Here is a 23,537-nt window from a genome sequence, read left to right as displayed (position 1 = left end):
TAAGCACACAGAAAACATTTTAGCACCTGGTTACAATGCGAATGATATTTCTCTCAACTTCGACATGATTTTGCAATTCCCAACGGTGAGAATGCTTGGAATTGAGTTGCAAATCTGGTGCTTAAATTTCACGATGATCCAACGATAAATCATTTCGAGATCATCATTTTTCTAGGACAGGTTTGATGGTATGCGGAAAAAGAGAGTGTTTTTGGAAGAGAAGAGGGAAAAACAAAATTGAGAGGAAAAGTGATCGTAAAACCTATCGTTCATTCTGAAAACTGACCTAACATATCACTATTTATACCTAGGGTACTTATAACTTATTATTTACTTTATTTATTTTATAAAAGAAGCTCTATTTTATTTCCTATCAAATGAATAAATTATATATATATATATATATATATATATATATATATATATATATATATATATATATATATTCCTCAAACCATTATTTTATTACAACTATATTTTTTTATTTAATTATAAAAACCTCATCATTCTCTAAAGCTTTATCTATTTATTTATTTTTACCAAAACTTTTTTTTAATTTATTTATGAAAAATGGGATGTTACAATGTACACCTCATTATATCCTGACTATTGCTTTGCATCACAAATGAACACAATTTATTAGGATATAACAAAAAAATAAATATTTATGATACAAAAAGAAAAAATCATTAATTTATGATAGACTAAAAATAAATTAATTTTAATCTTTTTAATATTATATAAAATAAACTAAGTACTACACTAAGTAAGATAAAATTGTAAATAAAATAAGTTAGGTGAAATTTTCAAACTTTAGATGCGAGACGTAGAGTTGCCATGATAGTATGGACGTTTTCTATTATTAAGTCACGTTAGAATGGATATTGCTTAATATATATTAAGCCACACCATCCATTTTAAGCTATCCGTACGTTTATATTGTGAGATGTTTTTCACAATTGTTATAGATACTTGACATTATTATTAATTATAATTACTTTAAAAACTACTCCTAATTGACATTATTACTACACATTCTAGGTTTTCTCAGCTTGAATACATCAGTAGCGACTATTTGGATGATAACTTAGCTTGGACTCCTTATAGCTATAAGGATATATAGCATTTCTAGAGAAGCTTCTGGGACAACCTATATAGTCTGCTGGCTGCTGCTAAACGTTTTTGTTGTGTGGCTGACACCTTAACCTGCCATCCATAGCATATATGAATAGGGCTTGTCCGCCATGAACCATCATAGATGCGTGCACCAACTGCAGTGACATCCTCTCTAACGAACCCTTGTGATCTATAGCAACCAAGTGCAGCAGCGAATCAGCGAGGTAAAATGTGTTTTGCTCTCTTTATTTTATTTTACTTTTTTGTTATTATTATAAACTTTTGTGCCGAAATCTCATTCATTTGTTCTTGCCATTTTATTTTATAAAAAAGGAAAGAAATGAAAGATAGATGAAAAGCAGTTTGAGGATTCATTTATCAAAGTATTACAAAGTTGATTTATTTATACAAAGACAGAAAATAACTAACTTGAGTAATTACCAACTAACTTACTCAAATAACTTCTAGTAACTAACTAATTAATTGTCATAACCAGCTAACTACTCAAATAACTTCTAATAATTAATGAATTGCCATAACCAAATAACTTCTAGTAATTAACTGCAACGGCTTAATCATGATACCCCTCAAGTTGGCGAATAGATGTTAATCATTCCTAACTTGACAATGAATTTAGTAAAAATTGGGCCTGAAAGTGTTTTTGTAAAAACATCTGCAACTTGGTGTTGGCTCTTGACATGGACTGAATATATTCTCGGATGAAATGATGATCGATGTCAATGTGCTTGGATCGTTCATGATGAGCAGGGTTTGAAGCAAGACATATAGCAAATTTATTATCACAAAATAGCATCACAGAGGACACATCAACTTCAAAGTGAAGAAGTAACTTGCTTAACCAAACAATTTCAGTAGTAACAGAAGACAAGGCATGATATTCAACTTCAGTGGATGATTTTGAAACAATGGGTTGTTTCTTAGAACGCCAAGACAGAAGGCTGTTTCCCAGAAAGACACAAAAGCCAGAAGTGGATCTTCTGGAATGAACACAGCTGGCCCAATCAGCATCAACAAAGGCAGTGAGGTTGAGAGAGTTCTGAGTAAGGAAAAATAAACCTTGTCCAGGAGCAGATTTGATATACTGCAGAAGATAATGAACAACATGTAGGTGAGGAACTCTAGGTGCTTTCATATACTGACTTAATCGATTCACAACAAAGGTGGTATCAGGTCGTGAGATGGTCAAATAAAGCAATCTACCAATTGATCTTTTGTACATTGATGGATGAGGGAGTAAGTCTCCATCATGAAGATTTCAGATTGGGATCCATTGGTATATTGGAAGGTTTGCAGGCCAAGAAAGCTGTATCTTCCAAAAGAAATAGAGCATACTTTCGCTGGGATAGTGAGATACCTCTATTGGATTTGGCTATTTCTAAGCCAAGAAAATATTTCAAAGGTCCAAGGATCTTCAATTGAAACAAAGACTGTAATTTGGTTTGAACAGCTTGTACAGAGGCAACATTGGGTCCTGACAGGATGATGTCATCTACATATACTAATAAAATGATTAAGGAATTTCCTGAGCCAATGGTGAAAAGGGAGTAATCATGCTTGGATTGATGGAATCCATGACTAAGAAGAGTAGTGGTGAACTTATAGAACCATTGTCTAGATGCTTGTTTTAGGCCATATAATGATTTATTCAATTTGCATACCAATGAAGGATTGGCTGACTTGTATCCCTTGGGAAGTTCCATATAAACTTCTTCAAACAAATCTCCATTCAAAAAAACATTCTTAACATCCAACTGGAGGAGGCTCCAATTTCTAGCAGCAACAACACAAAGCAGAACTCTCAAAATGGTAAGTTTGGCTACTGGAGAGAATGTATAAGAGAAATCGATCCCAACTTGTTGAGTATAACCTTTGCCAACCAATCGAGCTTTTTATCTATCTACAGAGCCATCCATTTTGTATTTAACTTTATACACCCATCTACATCTTATACATTGCTTATCAGGTGGTAATGGAACAAGTGTCCAAGTGGAATTTGTTTCAAGAGCTTGGATTTCCTCATGCATTGCTCGATGCCATTCAGGATAAGGAACAACTTGATGATACAACTGAGGTTCATAGACAGCTGAGATGTGATTAATGAAAGCTCTGTAAGAGGGGCTAAGAGGAAACAGGGAACAATGATGTTGGATGGGATATATAGCCTGAGATTGTGAGATTACATAATCAAACAAGTATAAGAGATGCTTAGAGTGGCATGTACTCCTTCTTAAGGTGAAAGAGGGCAAAGTGTTAGGATAATCTGAGCCAGAGATTGAGGGTGAATCAGTTGGGTCATGGTTAAAACTATTAGTTGGCTGTGGTGATTGGCTACTAGTTTGGTCAGGGTTAGGTAAGGTATTAGTGATGGGAATGGGGATAACCAAAACTTCTTAAGGCATGAAAGTTAGGTTCCTTTTTTAACAGAATATTGTAGGGTGAGCAGTGTTGCAGTAATGGTGAATGGGTTCTGTTGATGAAAAAAGCTACAATGGTAACACAATCACCCCAAAATGAGATAAGAACTTTAGACTGAAAAAACAAAGCTCTTGCTACATTGAACAGATGTTGATGCTTCCTTTAAACTACTGAATTCTATTCTGGCCTTTCAACACAGTAAAATTGATGAAGAGTTCCCATGGACGCCAAAAACTGAGTGAGGGCAAGTTCCTTAGCATTATCGTACCTAAGGAATTTGATAGATACACCAAACTGAGTCTGAACCATGGTGAAAAATTGTTGCACATAGATTGATGCTTCAGATTTGTGCTTAAGCAGAAATAGCCAAATGAATCTTAAGCAGTCATCAACCAATGTAAGGAAAAATCTCTTTCCCTCATAGGTAGGGTGAGCATAGGGACCCTATATACAACAGTGAATTAAGTCAAATGGTAACTCAGATAAATGGTTAGAGTTAGGAAAAAGATAATCTTCTAAATATAGCAAGAGGACAAACAGAACAATTAGAAGAAGAGAAATTGGGAGAAATGTCCAGACCGATTTTATTATTCAAATGTTTATAAACTTTGTCTGAGATATGACCAAATCTAGAATGCCAAATATGAGCATTTTTACGAGGAATGTAATTTGTATGTGAATTGATAATAGAAAAAGTAAATTTGCAATCAAGAGTGTCCTTGAGGTCTAAGACATAAAGGCCTTGGATGAGATCCCCTCTACCAATCCTCTTGCAAGCTTGCTTTTCTTGAATATCAAATTCATTTTGGGAAAAAGAAATGGACAAATTAGGATTGGTTAGAAGGGCACTAACTAAAATTAAATTGAATTTGAATTAAGGAATGTAGGCAACATTATGCAAGATTAAGGTATTGGTTAAGAAAACCAAACCAATGGCAAGGATAGGTATAACATCATACATGGGCCATGTTTTTTTGGGCCTTTTTGGATTATTTCTCGCGTGGGCCAGGTTGTTTATCACCTTTAGTTACCAAAAATTGCCTGCATCCACCTCGTTTTCCACTATTCCCTCTTACGGGCCCACCATGACCCACTACTTTCCTCCTCGGATGCATGGCCCCTGCAAGTTATTGACCACAAACCGGTGATTTTCTCACTATCCTTCCTAGACTCCAAGATTGATCATTCTATGACCCCACCAACTCGTTTAGTTCTGACATAGTGGATGGGCCAACCCCCGGAAGACACTTCTTGGGAACCTTGGCATGAGCTCCTTGACACTTACCACATTAAGGACAAGGTGGTGTTTGAGGACAGAGGTATTGTTAGCAACAGTTCAGAACAAGAACCCAACACAATAGGTATTGTTAGCAATAATCCATAACCCAACGCAGGTAGGCCTAGAAGAAGGAACATAAGCCCAAATTACCTATAGGACTACGATGACTGAAAGCATCATCAAGAGTGAACCAACAGAACCAACACTCAGCAGCAAAAGGAAGCACCAATGGAAATAGAAAGCAGTTGCAACCATTAGCAATAACAATAATTAGCAAATTATAAGTTGTTATAAATTTGTTAGGAAGTTTGTTACAAAGCAATTACTAAGCTTGTATATAAAGAAGGTTGCAGAAATGAAATTCAAAGAGAGAAGTTTATTTCAAAATTTCTTATCTTAGGAGGAACCTTGTCCTCGAAACAAGGTGATAGTACCTATTTGCTAGGTTTCCGCGATGCTAATCAACAAATGTACTGAGTCGCACAAGTAATATAAAATGGTAAGAACCGAGTATCAAATTCACGTGGAACTTGTTTCATTTAGAAAATATATGTTCAATGAGAAAACATTTGTATAAAGCAAGTAAATATTAAATGAGGGGTTTTTTTTCTAAAATTCTAATTAACTATAGACTAAAATATATAAAAGTTGAGAAGTAAAAACAATCAAGTAAAAATGTTGGGTCATTCTACTGAACTCACTTTGATGTTGCTAAATATTTTTCTCTATTTAACGCTATTTTAGTGTTCTTTTGCTGAAAAACTACCCAAACCAAGATCCCTCGAGTGAATGGGCCTAACTCTATTTAAACTTTGTCTTTGATCCCTCAACAATCTTGGTCTAAACGAGTTGCAATAAGATTACAACATAATAGAAACTAAATCACTGCACTCTGTCCCCAGACATACAGTTCTCTAGCCTGCTCTATCAAGTTCTAAGGCTTTAAAGCACTTTCTAATGCTAAAGAAATAAGCACAAATAGAAGCAATGAACACATAAAGATAACTTTAAATAGATAGTAAGAAAGTATTACATCAAAGGTTTAGTAGAACTCCCCAACAAGAGATTTAGTCTTTCATTACAAGTTAGCAACTTTCAGCACAAAGGATAGATTTTGAGGAAAGATAAATGCCACAAATGGTTGAGGATGTCTCCTCCAACCTCCAGATGCTCTGATGTTCTAGCTTCTTCTTTTGCTCTACTTTTTGTCTCTCTCTTTATTTTACGCCAACTTTAGTGTTTTAAAGGCTCCTTGACGTTTCAGATTCTGAAGGCTCGTTTAGCGTGATTTGCTCGCTAAGCACGAGTTAATGAATTCTGACTTAGTGAGCTGGGCGCGCTGAGCGCGAGAAGGGACAAATAACTCGCTGGGTGAGTTGACGGCACGCTGAGTGCGTATCTTTCTGACTGATCCTCTTCTAGGGTTTCCTAACACGCTAAGAGAGTTGTGTGTCTCGCTTAGCGAATGTCACTTTCTAAGCGCATGTGCCTCGCTTAGCGAATGTCACTCGCTAAGCGCATATGCCTCGCTTAGTGAGACACTAGTTGCTTCACCTTTTTCTTCTTTTAGCCTAAAACTGAAGTTGATTCAACATAATTCACAAAATTGGGAGTATCTACTGAGTAAAATAAAACTAAACATGAAAATATGTACAATTCCTACAAAAAAGAACCATAAATTGGAGGAAAGATGCGAATTTCATGTGACTATTAAATACAAAAGTTAGTCATAAATAACGACTAACAAACTCCCCCAAATTTACAGTTTTGTTTGTCCTCAAGCAAAGAAATAACAGTTTACTTGTTCTCAAGTGACAAAAATCATAGTGGTTACTAAAAAATGTGTTTGTTCCAAAACATTCAATCACATAAACATAAGTGGCAATCAATATTTCAACCAATAGCTCTTCATAAAGATATGTAGAATTTCAAAGATATGAACATGGTCATTAAGAAACATAAGTGAAATAAGCTAGCAAGCAAGACAGATATCAAGGAAGGTTCATCAAGCCTAATCCTCACGGTCACTGTTTCACTCATAAGCACAAGTGTTTAAGGCAATTCTTCAATTCAACAACCAACACAAGTCTCAACTTTTGCATTTCTTCTCATGTCATACAATCACAAATACACAAATTGAATATGAAGGACTTTCTTGGCTTGTAATGAGGCTGGGCTGCAAACAATTCATGGTTTTTCTAGGATGCAAACAAAAATTAGGTTCTAAGAGAGTATTCATCCTTAGATCAACTCTTTTCCTTTTATTCCCAACTTTTATTGAGATGACAACAACATTTAAGGCACTTAGCTTAAGTAACAACACACACATACTTTTCTTCTTGAAATATTTTTTTAGTAGTTGTTTTACTTGCCGCTTCTTGACACAATTTCTGTGTGGTTGTTATTTGTCTTGCCACAATTATCATCACCCAATACCTTCCCCCAAATTTGGAACAAATTTGCCTTGAACCATGATGCTCTCCTACAACCTAAAGAAAGGTAGATGGAGATTATAATTTATCAGGCTCAGGGTTTAACTCAATCAATCATATATAGGCTCAACATGGGTGCAAGAGATTCATCATTCATGAACAAGGTAAGCTATTTTGCTAAGTGGCTAATTCAATCAATCGCGGCCTTCATGATTTCCAAAATCATGCATTAATTCAATATTCAGATATTCATGCAAAAATCGATACTCAATGCTAGTCGTTCTCTCACAATTAAGGTTCACACACTTACTGGGTTATGGCTAAAGACTACCTTCACAACTTACCTGTCAAACAAACTAACATTTTCACTCATGTTCCTAATTCATGTTTTTTCTCTTCTAATTACCACATAGTTATTCAAAGCACATGATCTGACATCGCAATTGTTAACTCGTTGGCAAGTGTACCAAATTGTCACAAGTAGTAAAGTACTCGGAAGTCCGAGTGTCGAATCCAAAGGGACTCTGTTTGTACTTAGATTAATGAAAACCCAATTTAAAAGCAATGGATAAAGAACTTAAAATAAAGATAAGAAAATATAGTAGATAAGATAAAGATTTAAAGATCAAAATAGAAGAAAATAAATAAATAAATAAAAGATTTAGATTAAAAGATTATAAAGATAGAAGAAAATAAGAAAATAAAAGTAAAAAAATAAAATAAAAGATTAAGATAAAAAATAAGAAAAGATAAGATAAAAAAATAAAAGATAAAAATAGATGATAAAAGAAATAAAATCAAGAACGTGATAATGTTGGGACCTAGCTTGTCTTGTTTGACTAGGATGTATGAGTTTATGATTTTTCTTTATCAATTTAGGTGATTCTATTCTACCCACATTTGTTCAATTACTTGGCCCTGATTCCTCACGATGATAGACCTATTTTATTTATCTATCTTCCAAATTTCTTTGCAAAGATTCAACAAATAAAATGCATGAAGTATGAATTCTAGATGTTTGCAAGAATGCATAGGCATAAAATAATCATTATATGTCTAGCAATGACTTTCCTATGAAATCCTTTCTTTTTGTTCTATTAGAAGTTACCCTCTTCCGAGCGTCTAACCCCTAAAACCAATGCATGCATACCTTTTTTAAATCTTATTTAGAAGTTACCCTCTTCCGAGCGTCTAAACCCTAATAGAATATAAAGATTAATAATGCAATATAAAAGCAGAAAAGATAATAGAATAAAAAACACCTTTGCATTGATAAATAGTGAGTACATCATACATCGCTTGACTTTTAGGCTTGCCAGACCCTAACTAGGGGTTTAGCCACTCATGACTATTGTGGGCTTTACAATGGATGGGGTATAAGAACTGATGAGATGAGATGGGTGAAAGAAAGAGAGTAAATGAAACCCCTACTAGAGGGGGTTCTGTGGTGTTTCCCTAAGGGATGGACCCAATGTGTGGGTTGTCTGTTGTGTCCTTCTTGGCTTGGCTCCTTTCTTATAGTTGTTGGAGTGGACTTGGGCCTGATGCTAATGAAAATCTTTCTTATCCATATTTTTTATATTTTCTCGATCTTTTTTTCTTTTAATTCATCCTTTTCATATCTGCAAGCCATAAATAACAAAAGTATCAATTCTTATCATTTAAGTCAAAGATAACTGCTAAATAAATATTTTTAAAGATGTTTTCAATATAATTTTATTATCAAAATAACTCATATTTAGCAGTTATCAGCAATTCACTCAAGTCATGCAATCGATCAATTTCAAAATCATTCACAAACATAGAATTTCAACCAAACAACTCACTGCATATATAAATGTAAAGTGTTTTAAAAACTGTAAAATTTGCTCAATAAGTAAATAAACTAAACTAAAACTAAAATTAAAAACTGTATCTAAAAATTGGAATATAAAAAAAGTCCTGTCATCAATCATCTTGTGCTTGTGTGGGCTCATCGTGAGGTGAGGCTCGAGCGTCCTAGGCTTGTTGAGGTATATCTTGTACTGTAATGGGCCAGGGGTCCCAGTTGCTCTGCGCCGCCGCCATGTCAGCTGCATAATCTGTGTCTCCAACGCCATCCTCATCCTCGGTAATCTCCATGAGTGGTGTGACAGTAGGTGTGACCTTTGGTGTGTTCTCTGGCTCAGACTACACCTCTGGCTACGGCTCTTGGGCTATAGAAGCCTTACCTCCCCCCACAGAAGAAGGTTAGACTCCTATCCAGGCCACCTGGGCCATAAATGCCTCCATGCTCATGATGGGCCAATGTTGAGCCAGGTTATGAATGCTCTGCATCACTAGGCATAAGCCATGGTGAAAGCTCTACAACATCAACACTAGAATCTCTATGCTCTAAGCTAAGGTGTCGGAGGGTGCTAAAGGTGCAGGAGTGGAAGCTGGTGGTAGTGGAGCTGGAGCAGCTGGAGCAGAGCAGGAAAGAGCAGAAGTGTCAGGTCCTTTAGCCCAAGTCTTGTGGGTCCCCGGAAAGGTGATCATGGGATCATCCGGGTTCTAGCTGTTCTTTCTTATATAAGCCAAATTAATGATGGGGCTAAGGGACTCGAAGGTCAACAAGTCTAGGACCACTCCTCTGGCGATACATAAGGAACTGATCAAGGCTGGGAAGCCGAGCCTAGAGGAGTTGGACTGGGTCATCTGAGAAATCTGACCTGAGATGAATGAGCTCACGTCCATGTTCATCTTGGTCACCAGACCGTACACTAACCTCGCCCTATCCATATTCAAATCGGATGTGTGATAGGTGGGGGCGAGGTTAGAATATGATAAGATGCTCCAGGTTTGCGCAAGTGTAGTCAAATCCTTCCTCGGGAGCTTCCAGGGTGCTCCTTCAGCATTCCAAACAAAATCGTGCCCTAGAATACAGAGCTTGGAAGCAAGCTCCTGAGGGTCTGGATATGAACTACAAATCTGGTGTAGGCAGTGTATCTCTCCCCTGACTCCAAAACCACTGGGGTCTCCAGGAAGGTGCTCAGTGTCTCCCCATCAAACTTTAAGCTTCCCCTGCACTCGAACCTGCCTGCGGGATTTATCTTCAGGATCATACAAATTTGCATAAAACTCTTTGACTAGGGCCATATCTGTGTGACCATCGGGTTGCCTTGTCAAGGCTTTATACTATCTTCGCCTCTTGAGCTCTTGGTGGAACTTGTACTTTGTGACAAAAAGATTAGCGTTCCTCTCCATAAGGATGTTCCAGGAGTGAACGTTCTACTCATATCTCTCCCAGGCGCCCTCGAAAATGAATCTGGTCGTGTCATAGGGCTCTTGGGGTCTGGAGGCAGTTGCCCTTCTCTTCCTAGAAGCCATCTGCATCAAAAGAATCACATGAATTGAAATTAGACAGGTTTTATTCAAAAACTAAAAACAGAAAAATAAAATAGAAAAATAGATTCGACGCTTAGTGAGACTAACTCGCTCAACGAGATTGACTCGCTTAGCGTGCCTTCAGAAAATAATAAGATACGCTAAGTGCACAAGGCACGCTTAGCGCGACAACATAAAAATAAAGACTTTGGCTAAGTGAGACACACTCGCTTAGCTTACACAACACAATGGCTAAGCGAGCAGGGCTCACTAAGCCTTATTCTCTAACAAAAAGCTAATTGCGCTTAGCGAGACAGGCTCGCTTAGCGCGACACACTACACAAGCTTAGCGCCAACAGGCGCTTAGCCCAACTTGACCACTGGAACATAATTGATGATTGGAGAAGTGTGGACAAAAGCAGGTGATTGGATGGAGGGGTTAATTAAGATCCTATCCAAGGTGATAAATAATTAGAGAAGGGACGTTTGGGGATGTATGCACAAAAATATAATCAACTCTCCCACTAACACTAACAGATACTAACAGACACCTAATAGCATCAGTCAAATTCTAATATGTTTTATTTGCTGAATGTTTTGCGAATGTGTCCTTTTGTTTCATCATTTTTGAAATTTTGCATGTGTAACATTCAGGAAAAAGTGGTAGCCACAGCAGGAATCAAAGAAACAAGAAGAACGTGCCAATTGCCAAGGGAGAATGGACCCAATTACTTCTGCCACTGCCCAAAGTGCACTGCAAATTGCAGAACATGTGGTCAAACGACAAGTGGGTTACATATTTAATTACAAAGACAAATTTAAAGAGGTGGAACAATACATTGAGAGGCTGGATGATACTAGGAAGAGGGTTCAAAATGAAGTTAATGATGCAGAGAAGAACGGAGAAGAAATTAACGATGAAGTTCAACATTGGTTAAAACAGGTGGATGAGAAGATAAAAAAATATGAGTGTTTTATTGATGATGAACGCCATGCACAGACAAGGTGTTCCATTAGATTGATCTTTCCAAATAACTTGTCATTGAGGTATCGGTTAGGCAGAAAAGCTACAAAGATGGTAGAGGAAATCAAAGCAGATGGACATTCAAATAAAAAGTTTGATAAAGTTTCATATCGGTTGGGCCCATCCTCTGATGCTGCTTTGTTAAACACTGGTTATGTGAGCTTTGGGTCGAGAAATGAAACTATGGAGAAGATTATGAAAGCACTGGAAGACTCGACAGTTAATATTGTTGGAGTTTATGGGGCTGGTGGTGTGGGTAAGACTACTTTAGTCAAAGAAGTTGCTGACAAAGCTCGAGAAAAGAAGTTGTTCAATATGGTGGTCATGGCAAATGTAACAAGAATTCCTGACATAGAACGAATTCAAGGACAAATTGCTGAGATGTTGGGAATGAGATTGGAAGAGGAAAGTGAAATTGTAAGAGCAGATCGCATTCGAAAGAGGTTAATGAAAGAAAAGGAGAACACCCTTATAATCCTAGATGATCTCTGGGATGGATTGAACTTGAATATACTGGGGATTCCACGTAGTGAGGATGACGATGGGAACCAACAAGATGTCAATGATTTATCTGATTTTGGTTACAATAAGATGGAAAAAGAAGTGTTTTCTGCCGATTTCAATACAATGAAAAAAGACAAGTTAGCTGTCGATTTCAGTATGACGAAAAAAGGCAAGTTATCTGTTGATTCCAATATGATAAAAAAAGAAAAGTTATCAGGTGATCACAAGGGATGCAAAATTCTTCTAACATCCAGAAGTAAAGAAGTAATATGTAATAAAATGGATGTGCAGGAGAGATCAACTTTCTCGGTAGGAGTCCTTGATGAAAATGAGGCAAAGACTTTGCTTAAGAAATTGGCGGGAATACGTGCCCAAAGTTTAGAGTTTGATGAGAAAGTCATTGAAATTGCCAAAATGTGCGATGGATTGCCTATGGCATTAGTTTCCATAGGAAGGGCACTAAAGAATAAAAGCTCCTTTGTATGGCAGGATGTCTGTCAACAAATTAAAAGACAAAGTTTTACAGAAGGGCACGAATCTATGGAGTTCACTGTAAAGTTGAGCTATGATCATCTAAAAAATGAGCAGCTGAAACATATTTTTTTACTGTGTGCTAGAATGGGAAATGATGCTTTGATTATGAACTTAGTGATGCTCTGTATTGGGTTGGGTTTGCTTCAAGGGGTCCACACAATTAGAGAAGCGAGAAACAAAGTAAATATACTGATAGAGGAGTTAAAAGAATCAACTTTGTTGGGGGAAAGTTACTCTCGTGACCGCTTCAACATGCATGACATTGTGCGGGATGTTGCTCTTTCAATATCATCCAAAGAAAAACATGTATTTTTTATGAAAAATGGCATACTAGATGAGTGGCCTCACAAAGATGAACTTGAAAGGTACACTGCTATATGTTTACACTTTTGTGATATCAATGATGGGCTTCCCGAGAGTATACACTGTCCTAGACTTGAAGTCTTACATATTGACAGTAAAGATGATTTTTTGAAAATACCAGATGACTTTTTTAAAGATATGATTGAACTCAGAGTCTTGATATTGACTGGTGTTAATCTTTCATGCTTACCTTCTTCTATTAAATGCCTAAAAAAACTGAGAATGCTTAGTTTGGAGAGATGCACTCTAGGAGAGAACTTATCAATCGTTGGAGAGTTAAAGAAATTACGAATTCTTACTCTTTCAGGATCTAACATTGAAAGTTTGCCTCTTGAATTTGGGCAATTGGATAAGCTGCAACTTTTTGACTTAAGCAATTGCTCAAAACTAAGAGTAATACCTTCCAAGATCATATCAAAGATGAACAGTTTGGAAGAGTTTTACTTGAGAGACAGTTTGATTCTGTGGGAGGCTGAGGAGAATATCCAAAGTCAAAATGCTAGTCTTTCTGAGTTGAGGCACTTGAATCAGTTGCAAAATCTAGACGTACACATTCAGAGTGTTTCCCATTTTCCGCAGAACTTGTTTTTGGACATGCTGGATAGTTACAAGATTGTCATTGGTGAATTCAACATGCTTACAGAGGGAGAATTCAAAATCCCTGACATGTATGACAAAGCGAAATTCTTGGCATTGAACCTAAAAGAAGATATTGACATTCATTCTGAAACATGGGTTAAAATGTTGTTCAAGAGTGTTGAATATTTGCTGCTAGGAGAACTCAATGATGTTTATGATGTTTTATATGAATTAAATGTTGAAGGATTTCCATATTTGAAACATTTATCCATTGTGAACAACTTTTGTATTCAATATATTATTAACTCAGTGGAGCGGTTTCACCCTTTACTGGCTTTTCCGAAATTGGAGTCCATGTGTCTTTACAAACTGGATAATTTGGAGAAAATATGTGGCAATAATCATCTTGAAGAGGCCTCCTTTTGCAGATTAAAAGTCATCAAGATTAAAACATGTGATAAATTGGAATACATTTTCCCATTTTTCATGGTCGGACTTCTCACCATGCTTGAAACGATTGAAGTGTGTGACTGTGATTCTCTGAAGGAGATAGTTTCTATTGAAAGACAAACGCATACTATCAATGATGACAAGATTGAGTTCCCTAAATTACGAGTTTTAACATTGAAATCTTTACCAGCATTTGCTTGTTTATATACCAACGACAAGATGCCTTGTAGTGCACAATCATTGGAAGTCCAAGTGCAAAACAGAAACAAAGATATTATCACTGAAGTTGAGCAAGGTGCCACTAGTTCTTGCATATCACTCTTCAATGAAAAGGTATGAAAAAACATTATCATAAATATGTGTCCTTTATAATCTCTAATGTTTAATTTGTATGTTATTCATCTAAAAGAAGTAAAAAGTTGTGATCGTTTAAGTTTTAATTTGTCATTTCTCTTGGGTGTATCAATTTTTAAAATCAAAATCTTATAGTTGAGACATTAATTATATATGTTCTTACAGGTTTCAATTCCCAAATTAGAATGGTTGGAGTTATCCTCAATCAACATCCAGAAGATATGGAGTGACCAATCTCAGCATTGTTTTCAAAATTTGCTTACATTGAATGTGACAGATTGTGGTGATTTAAAATATTTACTGTCATTCTCCATGGCTGGAAGTTTGATGAATCTACAAAGCCTTTTTGTAAGTGCATGTGAAATGATGGAGGATATATTTTGTCCAGAACATGCAGAGGTGTGTGGAGTCATTTAATATTGACTTTGATTATTACTATCATTTGTTGTTTAATTGCATTAATTGTTGAGGTCATATATCTGCTCACCTAACATTCACTTTTTTCTGCAGCAGAATATTGATGTTTTTCCTAAGTTGAAGAAAATGGAGATCATCTGCATGGAGAAACTTAATACCATTTGGCAACCCCATATTGGTCTTCATTCGTTTCACAGTTTGGACTCTTTGATAATAGGAGAGTGCCACAAACTTGTTACGATTTTTCCTAGTTATATGGGGCAAAGATTTCAGAGCCTTCAAAGCTTGACAATTACAAATTGCCAGTTAGTGGAAAACATATTTGACTTTGAAAATATTCCACAAACTGGTGTTAGGAATGAAACAAACTTGCAAAATGTATTTCTAAAGGCCTTGCCAAATTTGGTGCACATATGGAAGGAGGACAGCAGTGAAATACTTAAATATAATAATCTGAAAAGCATAAGCATTAATGAGAGTCCAAATTTAAAACATCTCTTTCCACTTTCTGTTGCCACTGACTTAGAAAAACTAGAAATCCTTGATGTATACAATTGCAGGGCAATGAAGGAGATTGTTGCTTGGGGCAATGGTTCAAATGAAAATGCTATCACGTTTAAGTTTCCTCAGCTAAACACTGTATCATTACAAAATTCAGTTGAACTTGTGAGTTTCTACAGAGGAACTCACGCTTTAGAGTGGCCATCGTTGAAGAAATTGTCCATACTCAATTGTTTCAAGCTGGAAGGGCTCACTAAAGACATCACAAACTCACAAGGGAAGCCAATTGTGTCGGCTACAGAAAAGGTACATAACAAAAAGAATGAATTAAGACTCTCTCACTGAATGATGTGAGAATATGCCATTTATTTCTTATAAAAAAAATAACACATTATAAATATCTTGTTGAGTGGTTCCAAGTATGCTTCAATATTGATAAGTCTTTTTTATTTATATATTTTAGGTGATATACAACTTAGAATCTATGGAAATCAGCTTGAAGGAAGCAGAGTGGTTGCAGAAATACATTGTTAGTGTTCACAGAATGCACAAACTACAAAGACTTGTCTTGAATGGATTGGAGAATACTGAAATTCCCTTTTGGTTTCTTCATAGACTTCCCAATTTGAAAAGCTTAACATTGGGGAGTTGTCAATTGAAAAGTATTTGGGCTCCTGCAAGCCTCATTTCACGTGATAAAATAGGTGTTGTTATGCAACTTAAGGAGTTGGAATTAAAGAGTTTGTTGTCTTTAGAAGAGATAGGATTGGAGCATGACCCACTTCTTCAGAGGATAGAGCGCTTAGTCATTAGTCGATGTATGAAATTGACAAATTTAGCATCATCCATAGCATCTTACAATTACATAACACATTTGGAAGTGAGAAATTGTAGATCGCTGAGGAATTTAATGACATCCTCAACTGCTAAAAGCTTGGTTCAACTCACAACCATGAAGGTATTCTTATGTGAAATGATTGTGGAAATCGTTGCAGAAAATGGAGAGGAAAAAGTACAAGAGATTGAGTTTAGACAATTAAAATCTTTAGAATTGGTGTCTCTAAAAAATCTCACAAGTTTTAGCAGTTCCGAGAAGTGTGACTTCAAATTCCCATTACTGGAAAGTTTAGTAGTGAGTGAATGCCCTCAAATGAAAAAATTCTCTAAAGTCCAAAGTGCTCCAAACCTTAAAAAAGTACATGTTGTAGCTGGAGAAAAAGACAAATGGTATTGGGAAGGTGATTTGAATGACACTCTACAAAAGCATTTCACACATCAGGTACGTATTAGATAGAGTATTTAATTTGTTAACCATCACAAAATTTCATCTACCTACACATATAAATTATTTTTCATTTCATTGAAAATTTTCCTAAGTCAATATTCTACAATTGGATAATTATGTCACCATGATAAAACATATATAATTGTAGCTTAAATATATTTTTGTTCAATTTAAGTTTATGTTTTTTTTAATTTTGGTCCCTTTAAGATATCCTGCTCAATTTTTTTTGTTTCAGTAAGTTTGCATTTTTTTTTCAATCTTGATCCTTGTAAGCGTAAACTTATGGGGACTATAAATAAATAAAAAATCAAACCTTAAAGGAACTAAAATTAAAAAATACAAACATATAAGAATTAAAAATAAAAATAAAAACTTACACAAACCAAAATTGAAAAGAACATCAACTTACAGAAATTAAAATTAAGAAAAAATGAACTTCCAAAAATCAAAAATAAAAAAGCGTTGAGGCCAAAGAACATATTTAGACCTATAATTGTATGTTGTCCCATATGTAAAATATGAAGCAAGCTTATTATGTACTTTTGTAATTTGTACAGACTCAATTAGATTTATTTATTGGTCAAGGTTTCCTTATTTGTAGTAATCAAGTCTGATTTTATTTCCAAAATTCTTGCATAGTTTTATCAAGAAAGCTGCACAAATCAACTACTGATCTTTATTATACTCTTTGAATTATGAGAAAATAATATTCACTTTTCATATTCCTAATTTGTATTATAACTAATTTACTGAAGTGGGAGTACAGTATAAGAATTTAAATAGAAGAATGCACTCACAATTAACGTAATTTTTTAGATTGTTATCCAATTATTGATTGTCATGAAATAATTATATTAAAATTTAATTAGAATGTGTTAAATGTATAAAATATTTTTTATTACACTGTTATCAAGAGTTTATCAACTTATCATCTTATTTGTACTAAAAAAAAAAGCTTATAATCTTACCTATAGCTTAAAAGTCATATCCCAAATGATTTTTATTTGATTGATAATATAAAATTATTTTTTTATATCAAGAAAAAAAAGGTATACAACAATTGATGTATCATGTTCAATTAATTGAGCTATTTAAAATTGTTCACTTTAATTATATATATCAAAATAGAAGTCAGAACATGAATGGAAAATAAAAAAGAAAATTGAATTTTAATGTGATGGCTGGAGATATCTCAGCAGAGAGGCACATATATAGTTTTCTACATCAATAGTAAACCTAAGTCGTACATAAGCAACAATTTTTTTGTTTTACAATAGAATTTTTTAAGTTTATATACTCTACAATCAAGACATTTAACTTGGTTAAAATTTGAAAATGATAGTATAATTACAACAATAATATTTTAAAGAAAATAGAACTGGTTAGAACTTATAATGAAATAGGATTTTATTTGAATATGAAGATAATAGCATATCCACAGTAACAATAATTAATACAATTAACTTAAATATAAAAAAATAATATTCATATTTTAAAATAAAATATTATTTAAAGCGTAGTTTCCAGAGTTTCCATACATACACTCCTAACGTTGAGTTTCTATGCTTTGAAGGTTTCTTTCAAATATTCAAAGCATAAGAGACTTGTTGATTATCCTGAGACCAAGGGTTTTCGGCACGGCAAACCTGCTTTTCCGGAGAACTTCTTTGGCTGTTTGAAGAAATTGGAATTTGATGGAGAATGTATAAGACAGATTGTAATTCCATCTCATGTACTTCCTTACTTGAAGACCTTAGAAGAATTGGATGTACATAACTCCGATGCAGCGCAGATAATATTTGACATGGATCACAGTGAGGCAAAGACCAAGGGTATAGTCTCTCGTTTGAAAAAACTTACTCTAGAAGACTTGTCAAATTTGGAATGTGTATGGAACAAAAACCCACGAGGAATTCTCAGCTTTCCCAATCTGCAAGAAGTGGTCGTTTTTAATTGTAGAAGCTTGGCAACACTGTTCCCTTTGTCCCTTGCCCGAAATCTTGGGAAGCTTCAGACCCTTGAAATACAGTTGTGTGACAAGTTGGTAGAAATTGTTGGAAAGGAAGATGAAATGGAACATGGAACAACTGAAATGTTTGAATTCCCTTATTTAAGGAATTTGCTTCTTTATGAGCTGTCACTGCTTAGTTGCTTTTATCCTGGGAAACACCATCTGGAATGCCCCGTATTAAAATGCTTGCATGTGTGCTATTGTCCTAAGTTGAAGCTATTCACATCAGAAATTCATAATAATCACAAAGAAGCAGTTACAGAGGCTCCAATTAGCCTGCTACAACAACAACCTCTGTTCTCAGTTGATAAGGTGACAAACCATTATCAGTTAAACTTTTTGTGCTTCCTTTTTCTCTTAATTTCATATTATATTTTCCTCCTTCTAACTACCACCGTGCATTTTCTTTTGAATTTGTTTGGCCTTGCTAGATTGTTCCCAATCTGATGGAATTGGCACTCAATGAGGAAAACATTATGTTGTTGAGCGATGCACATTTGCCAGAAGACCTCCTTTTCAAATTAACTCATCTTCGTCTATCCTTTGAGAATGATGACAATAAGAAAGACACTTTGCCTTTTGATTTCCTTCAGAAGGTACCCAGCTTAGATTATCTTCTAGTGGAAAGGTGCTATGGTCTGAAGGAGATATTTCCCTCTCAGAAACTCCAAGTTCATGACCGTTCACTTCCCGCATTGAAACAATTAACACTGTTTGATCTTGGAGAGCTGGAGACGATAGGGTTAGAGCACCCATGGGTTCAGCCATACTCTCAAAAGCTTCAATTATTAAATCTTATCAACTGTTCTCAGTTAGAAAAACTAGTGAGCTGTGCAGTGTCTTTCATCAATCTGAAAGAGTTGCAAGTGAAGTACTGTAATAGGATGGAGTATTTATTGAAATGCTCAACTGCCCAAAGTTTGTTGCAACTTGAGAGCCTATCTATAAGTGAATGTGAATCAATGAAGGAAATAGTAAAAAAAGAAGAAGAAGATGCTTCTGATGAGATCACATTTGGAAGCCTCAGAAGAATAATGTTGGATTCATTACCAAGGCTAGTAAGGTTTTATTCAGGGAATGCCACTTTGCATTTCAAGTGTTTGGAAGAAGCCACGATTGCTGAATGCCAGAATATGAAAACATTCTCAGAAGGAATAATAGATGCGCCATTATTAGAGGGGATTAAAACTTCAACAGAGGATACTGATCACTTAACCTCCCACCATGATCTCAACACCACAATCGAGACCTTGTTTCACCAACAGGTAAGGAATTCATTATCCAAACTCAATTCTTATTTATTTATATCTAAGTATAGGGTCATGCTAATTAACCAATGCTGTTGTTGATTACAAAATTTAGGTTAAAATATGTTTATAATTTTTAATAAATATTTAGTTTTCTGTTTGTTTTCTAATAATTTTTTTTTATTTATCATCTAATAAAACAAAAATTTTGTTAGTGATTCTTGACATTTTTTATAGTTACTAATAAATTAGTTAATTTTATGTTTATTATTTATAATTTTTTCCATTTTGATATCGTTTTCTTTAAAAACAAGACTAATAACAAATACAAACAATTTATTATCGAACTGACTAAAAATTTGTTAATTTATAAAATATTAAAAAATATCAATGACCAAAAATAAATTTTTTATTTTATTAAGGACTAAATAAATTTTTTTATGAAGAATTAAACATAAAATTTGAGTATTTATTTAGGATTAAAAACATAGTTTAGCCAAAATTTTAAAATAGAATTTTTTATTTTTTATTTTTTGAAATTGCTTTGAATTTATAATAGGGATGTACCTGATTACTCTATTATATAAAATAATAGTCTTTTGGGAAATATTTAATTGATATAAATTTTGACAAAAATACCATTTGTATGCCAACCACTCCTGTCATAAATTATCCTACTACCCATCCAACTTATTTTTACGATTAACGCAAGTATTAATTTATTCTCTTAGTTATATACTGGAGTATTGTTGGAAAGTAGCTTTAAAAGGTAAAGGACTATTGTTTTGAAATATTAATAATACTTATTAATTAAAAAATTATATTTTAAATTCTTTAACGGATACCCTTAGGGCATTAATTAGCATTGGCCATAAATTTAATTTGGAAGCCACAAATTGATTCTAGAGTAGTATTTCTCTTATCTAGTATTTTAAGATAAATGCTAGCCAAGGTATTGAATAAAGAAGTAAAGAAAGAAAAAGTTTTATTGGAATAAAAAAAATACACTTTCCTATGATTTTAAAATGTGTTTTGATATGATTTCCAACAAAACATTTTTCAAATATTCTTAGCTAACCATATCTTTATTTTAAAATATACACTTTACTCCCTTAAGTTACACTTTAGGTAAATGTAGACAATATTTTAATAACTATGAATAAATATGAGTTAATGTGCTTCCCAATCATGTATTATCTTTTTTTATAACTTTTAATGTCGTCACCAACTAATTTTAAAAATCTTATATATTGTTGATGATAGTTTTTTTTATAAAGTAGAATGAAGATTTAAATATCTATATTATCAACAATGGATTAGGTCTAATAAAAACGGTTAATCTTTTACAATGTAATAAATTAATTATATTTGTTTCAAATTACGGCTAAAATATGTCCACATTTGCTATCTAACTTGGTTTTAAATAGGATTGTCTCTAAATTAAAAACCAAAAAATATATTTTTAATTTTTTTAAAATTTCATCTTCTAATTAAAGTCACAAAATTCATATCATATGCTTGATATTTGTAAATTATTGTGAGGATCACTGCAAGAGAATTATTATTTAGAAAAAATAAAGTCATTTACATGATATAGACTCAAATATAATACTTATTTATCTTTCAAGGAAGGAGAATGCATATTTTAAAATAAGAGGGAAAGTAAATATAATTTAAGCTTCTCTAGAATTGAAGAAGGTAATTTACTCTAAAATATTTCTTACGGCATACATTACTCTAAAAATATATCATGATATCTTTGTTAGCTTTTACCAATACTTGTTCAATTTTTTACTAATAGGTTGTGTGTCATAAATTAATATCTCAAAAGTTTATTTGTTGTGGATTAAGACATACATGTGGTTTTATATTACATCTCTAACTTGCCTTTGCATCCCTTTGATTAATTGGTTTGAAACGTGGATAATACAATCCATCTACGACCTTTAGACTCTAATACGGACAATATATATCATGAACCAATAATTAATGTCACAAGATTAAGATGTTACGTAAAGGCACATGAATGATTTTAATTAATAATATATCTCGTATATTAAATTTCAAGTACATTTTCATTATTACAATGGCTATTGCGAGAAAAACATATCCACAATTTTCTTATTATAGGTTCCATTTTTTACTTATTACATAGGCTAAAAGCAAGAAATATAAATGCTCTCTTTTTGTTTTCGTTTAATCTAATAGAAATTTAGTTTCTTCCTCCAATATTGTAGCTGCCTTCTCTCTTTTGTTTCACAATTCTGTTATTATAAACCCTCCACTTAGTTTATATCCATTCGGAGCAAAGCTACCTTCACCGCTTTGTATACTCCAATACTTTATTTTGTAGTGATTTATAGGATTAATCTAGTAGAAAATTAGTATTTAAGTGTATAAAATAATGAAGATAACTTTATCATAATTGAATGAATGTAACATGAATGAACGATTTATAATAAAATAAAAAATAAAATATGTTTTAGATTCTTAATAAATTAATAAATTCTGTATTTATTTTTTTATAATAATTTTATTTTTAAGTCTTGATACCATTTTTAGTCACTAATAGATTAGTAAAAATTTTGTTTGTACCTGATAAATTTTTTTCATTTATTATTAAACAAAAAATTCATAATGTATTTGGGACTAAAAAATATCATGAATAAAAACTAAAATTATTGTTTTTATTAGGGACTCGATATAAAGAAAAAATTTATTAGAAAATTAATACAAATTTTAAATAACTATTAAAGATCTAAGATGTACATAGCCAAAATTAAATATGAAAAAAAGGATAAAGAGAGCTACCTTATAAAAGGAAATTGATTACCTAATGGACCAAAAAGATACCACAGTCAAAGTTTTTGTACAAAATAAGGGGACATATTTTGAAGCAAAAGAATATTTGTTCATGCACGTGCATGTCAATAATAAAACAACTCCAACTCAACTATTTTTTGTTGTCCTGAATTTTTTTTTAGGATATTTCAGTAAAGCATGAATGCATCTCAACCTTATTTATTCTTAGTTGTTTGATGTTTAATCTTGTTTATGATATTATTAAGAGGGAAAAAAGGACACCATAAACAATATCTTTTTCTCAACTTTTTTACTTTTATTCGATGTGCGACTTTATCTTACTTATACTCTTAGGATATAATAATAAAATAGACAAAAACCAAAACATAAAACATAAAGAAACACAAATCATTTGTAAGACATAAACTAGCTAGACCCCAACTTAGTGCTCGTGCTACAGAAAGATTTTAGCTTTAAAATGTATCATAAAGCCATGTAGTAGACCTTGCATTTTATTCTTTCAGTCGTTCCCTTGTATATTTTCAACCCTCATCCACCTTGAGTCAGCCATCAATCTTTCGAAGACAAAATCCAAGACTATTGATCCACTCAAACTAAGAGTAAGAGAATCCTTCAATAAAATTATAATGATAATCACCTTATAAAACATTTTGGGTGCACCTTTGCTGTGCGACGTAAAAACAATAGACCGAATTCTATGCTCTAATCACACTAATTGCATCACAATTGTTCCAGTATAGCTTCCATGCTAGGTTTTTCGACAATGTGTTTTTGGTTGGAACAAATTGTCAGGAGGTTGAGTGGTGTGGGAGGAGAGTGGTTTTTGAAATGTAGAAG

At 33.7% G+C, this 23,537-nt stretch overlaps 1 protein-coding gene across 7 annotated transcripts in view; it reads left to right on the top strand.

Annotated features, from left to right (window-relative positions):
• The window catches only part of LOC114396282, a 43,312-nt gene that overhangs the window by 10,913 nt on the left and 8,862 nt on the right, over positions 1 to 23,537 (top strand). For 5 of the 7 annotated variants that reach the window (XM_028358180.1, XM_028358185.1, XM_028358184.1 and 2 more), the window contains 7 exons: positions 1,042 to 1,340; positions 11,263 to 14,395; positions 14,582 to 14,815; positions 14,927 to 15,640; positions 15,798 to 16,613; positions 18,193 to 18,942; positions 19,062 to 19,895. In XM_028358180.1, the coding sequence (XP_028213981.1) occupies positions 11,327 to 14,395; positions 14,582 to 14,815; positions 14,927 to 15,640; positions 15,798 to 16,613; positions 18,193 to 18,942; positions 19,062 to 19,895 (6,417 nt within the window). In that variant the 5' untranslated portion in view covers positions 1,042 to 1,340; positions 11,263 to 11,326. Of the gene's footprint in view, positions 1 to 1,041; positions 1,341 to 5,494; positions 7,428 to 11,262; positions 14,396 to 14,581; positions 14,816 to 14,926; positions 15,641 to 15,797; positions 16,614 to 18,192; positions 18,943 to 19,061; positions 19,896 to 23,537 lie in introns of those variants that run through there. The other 2 variants (XM_028358183.1, XM_028358182.1) reach the window with 2 other exon arrangements.

The sequence above is a fragment of the Glycine soja genome, chromosome 18 (assembly GCF_004193775.1).
Source record: "Glycine soja cultivar W05 chromosome 18, ASM419377v2, whole genome shotgun sequence".
Classification (NCBI taxonomy): Eukaryota; Viridiplantae; Streptophyta; class Magnoliopsida; order Fabales; family Fabaceae; genus Glycine; species Glycine soja.
This window is presented reverse-complemented; position numbering and strand designations above follow the sequence as displayed.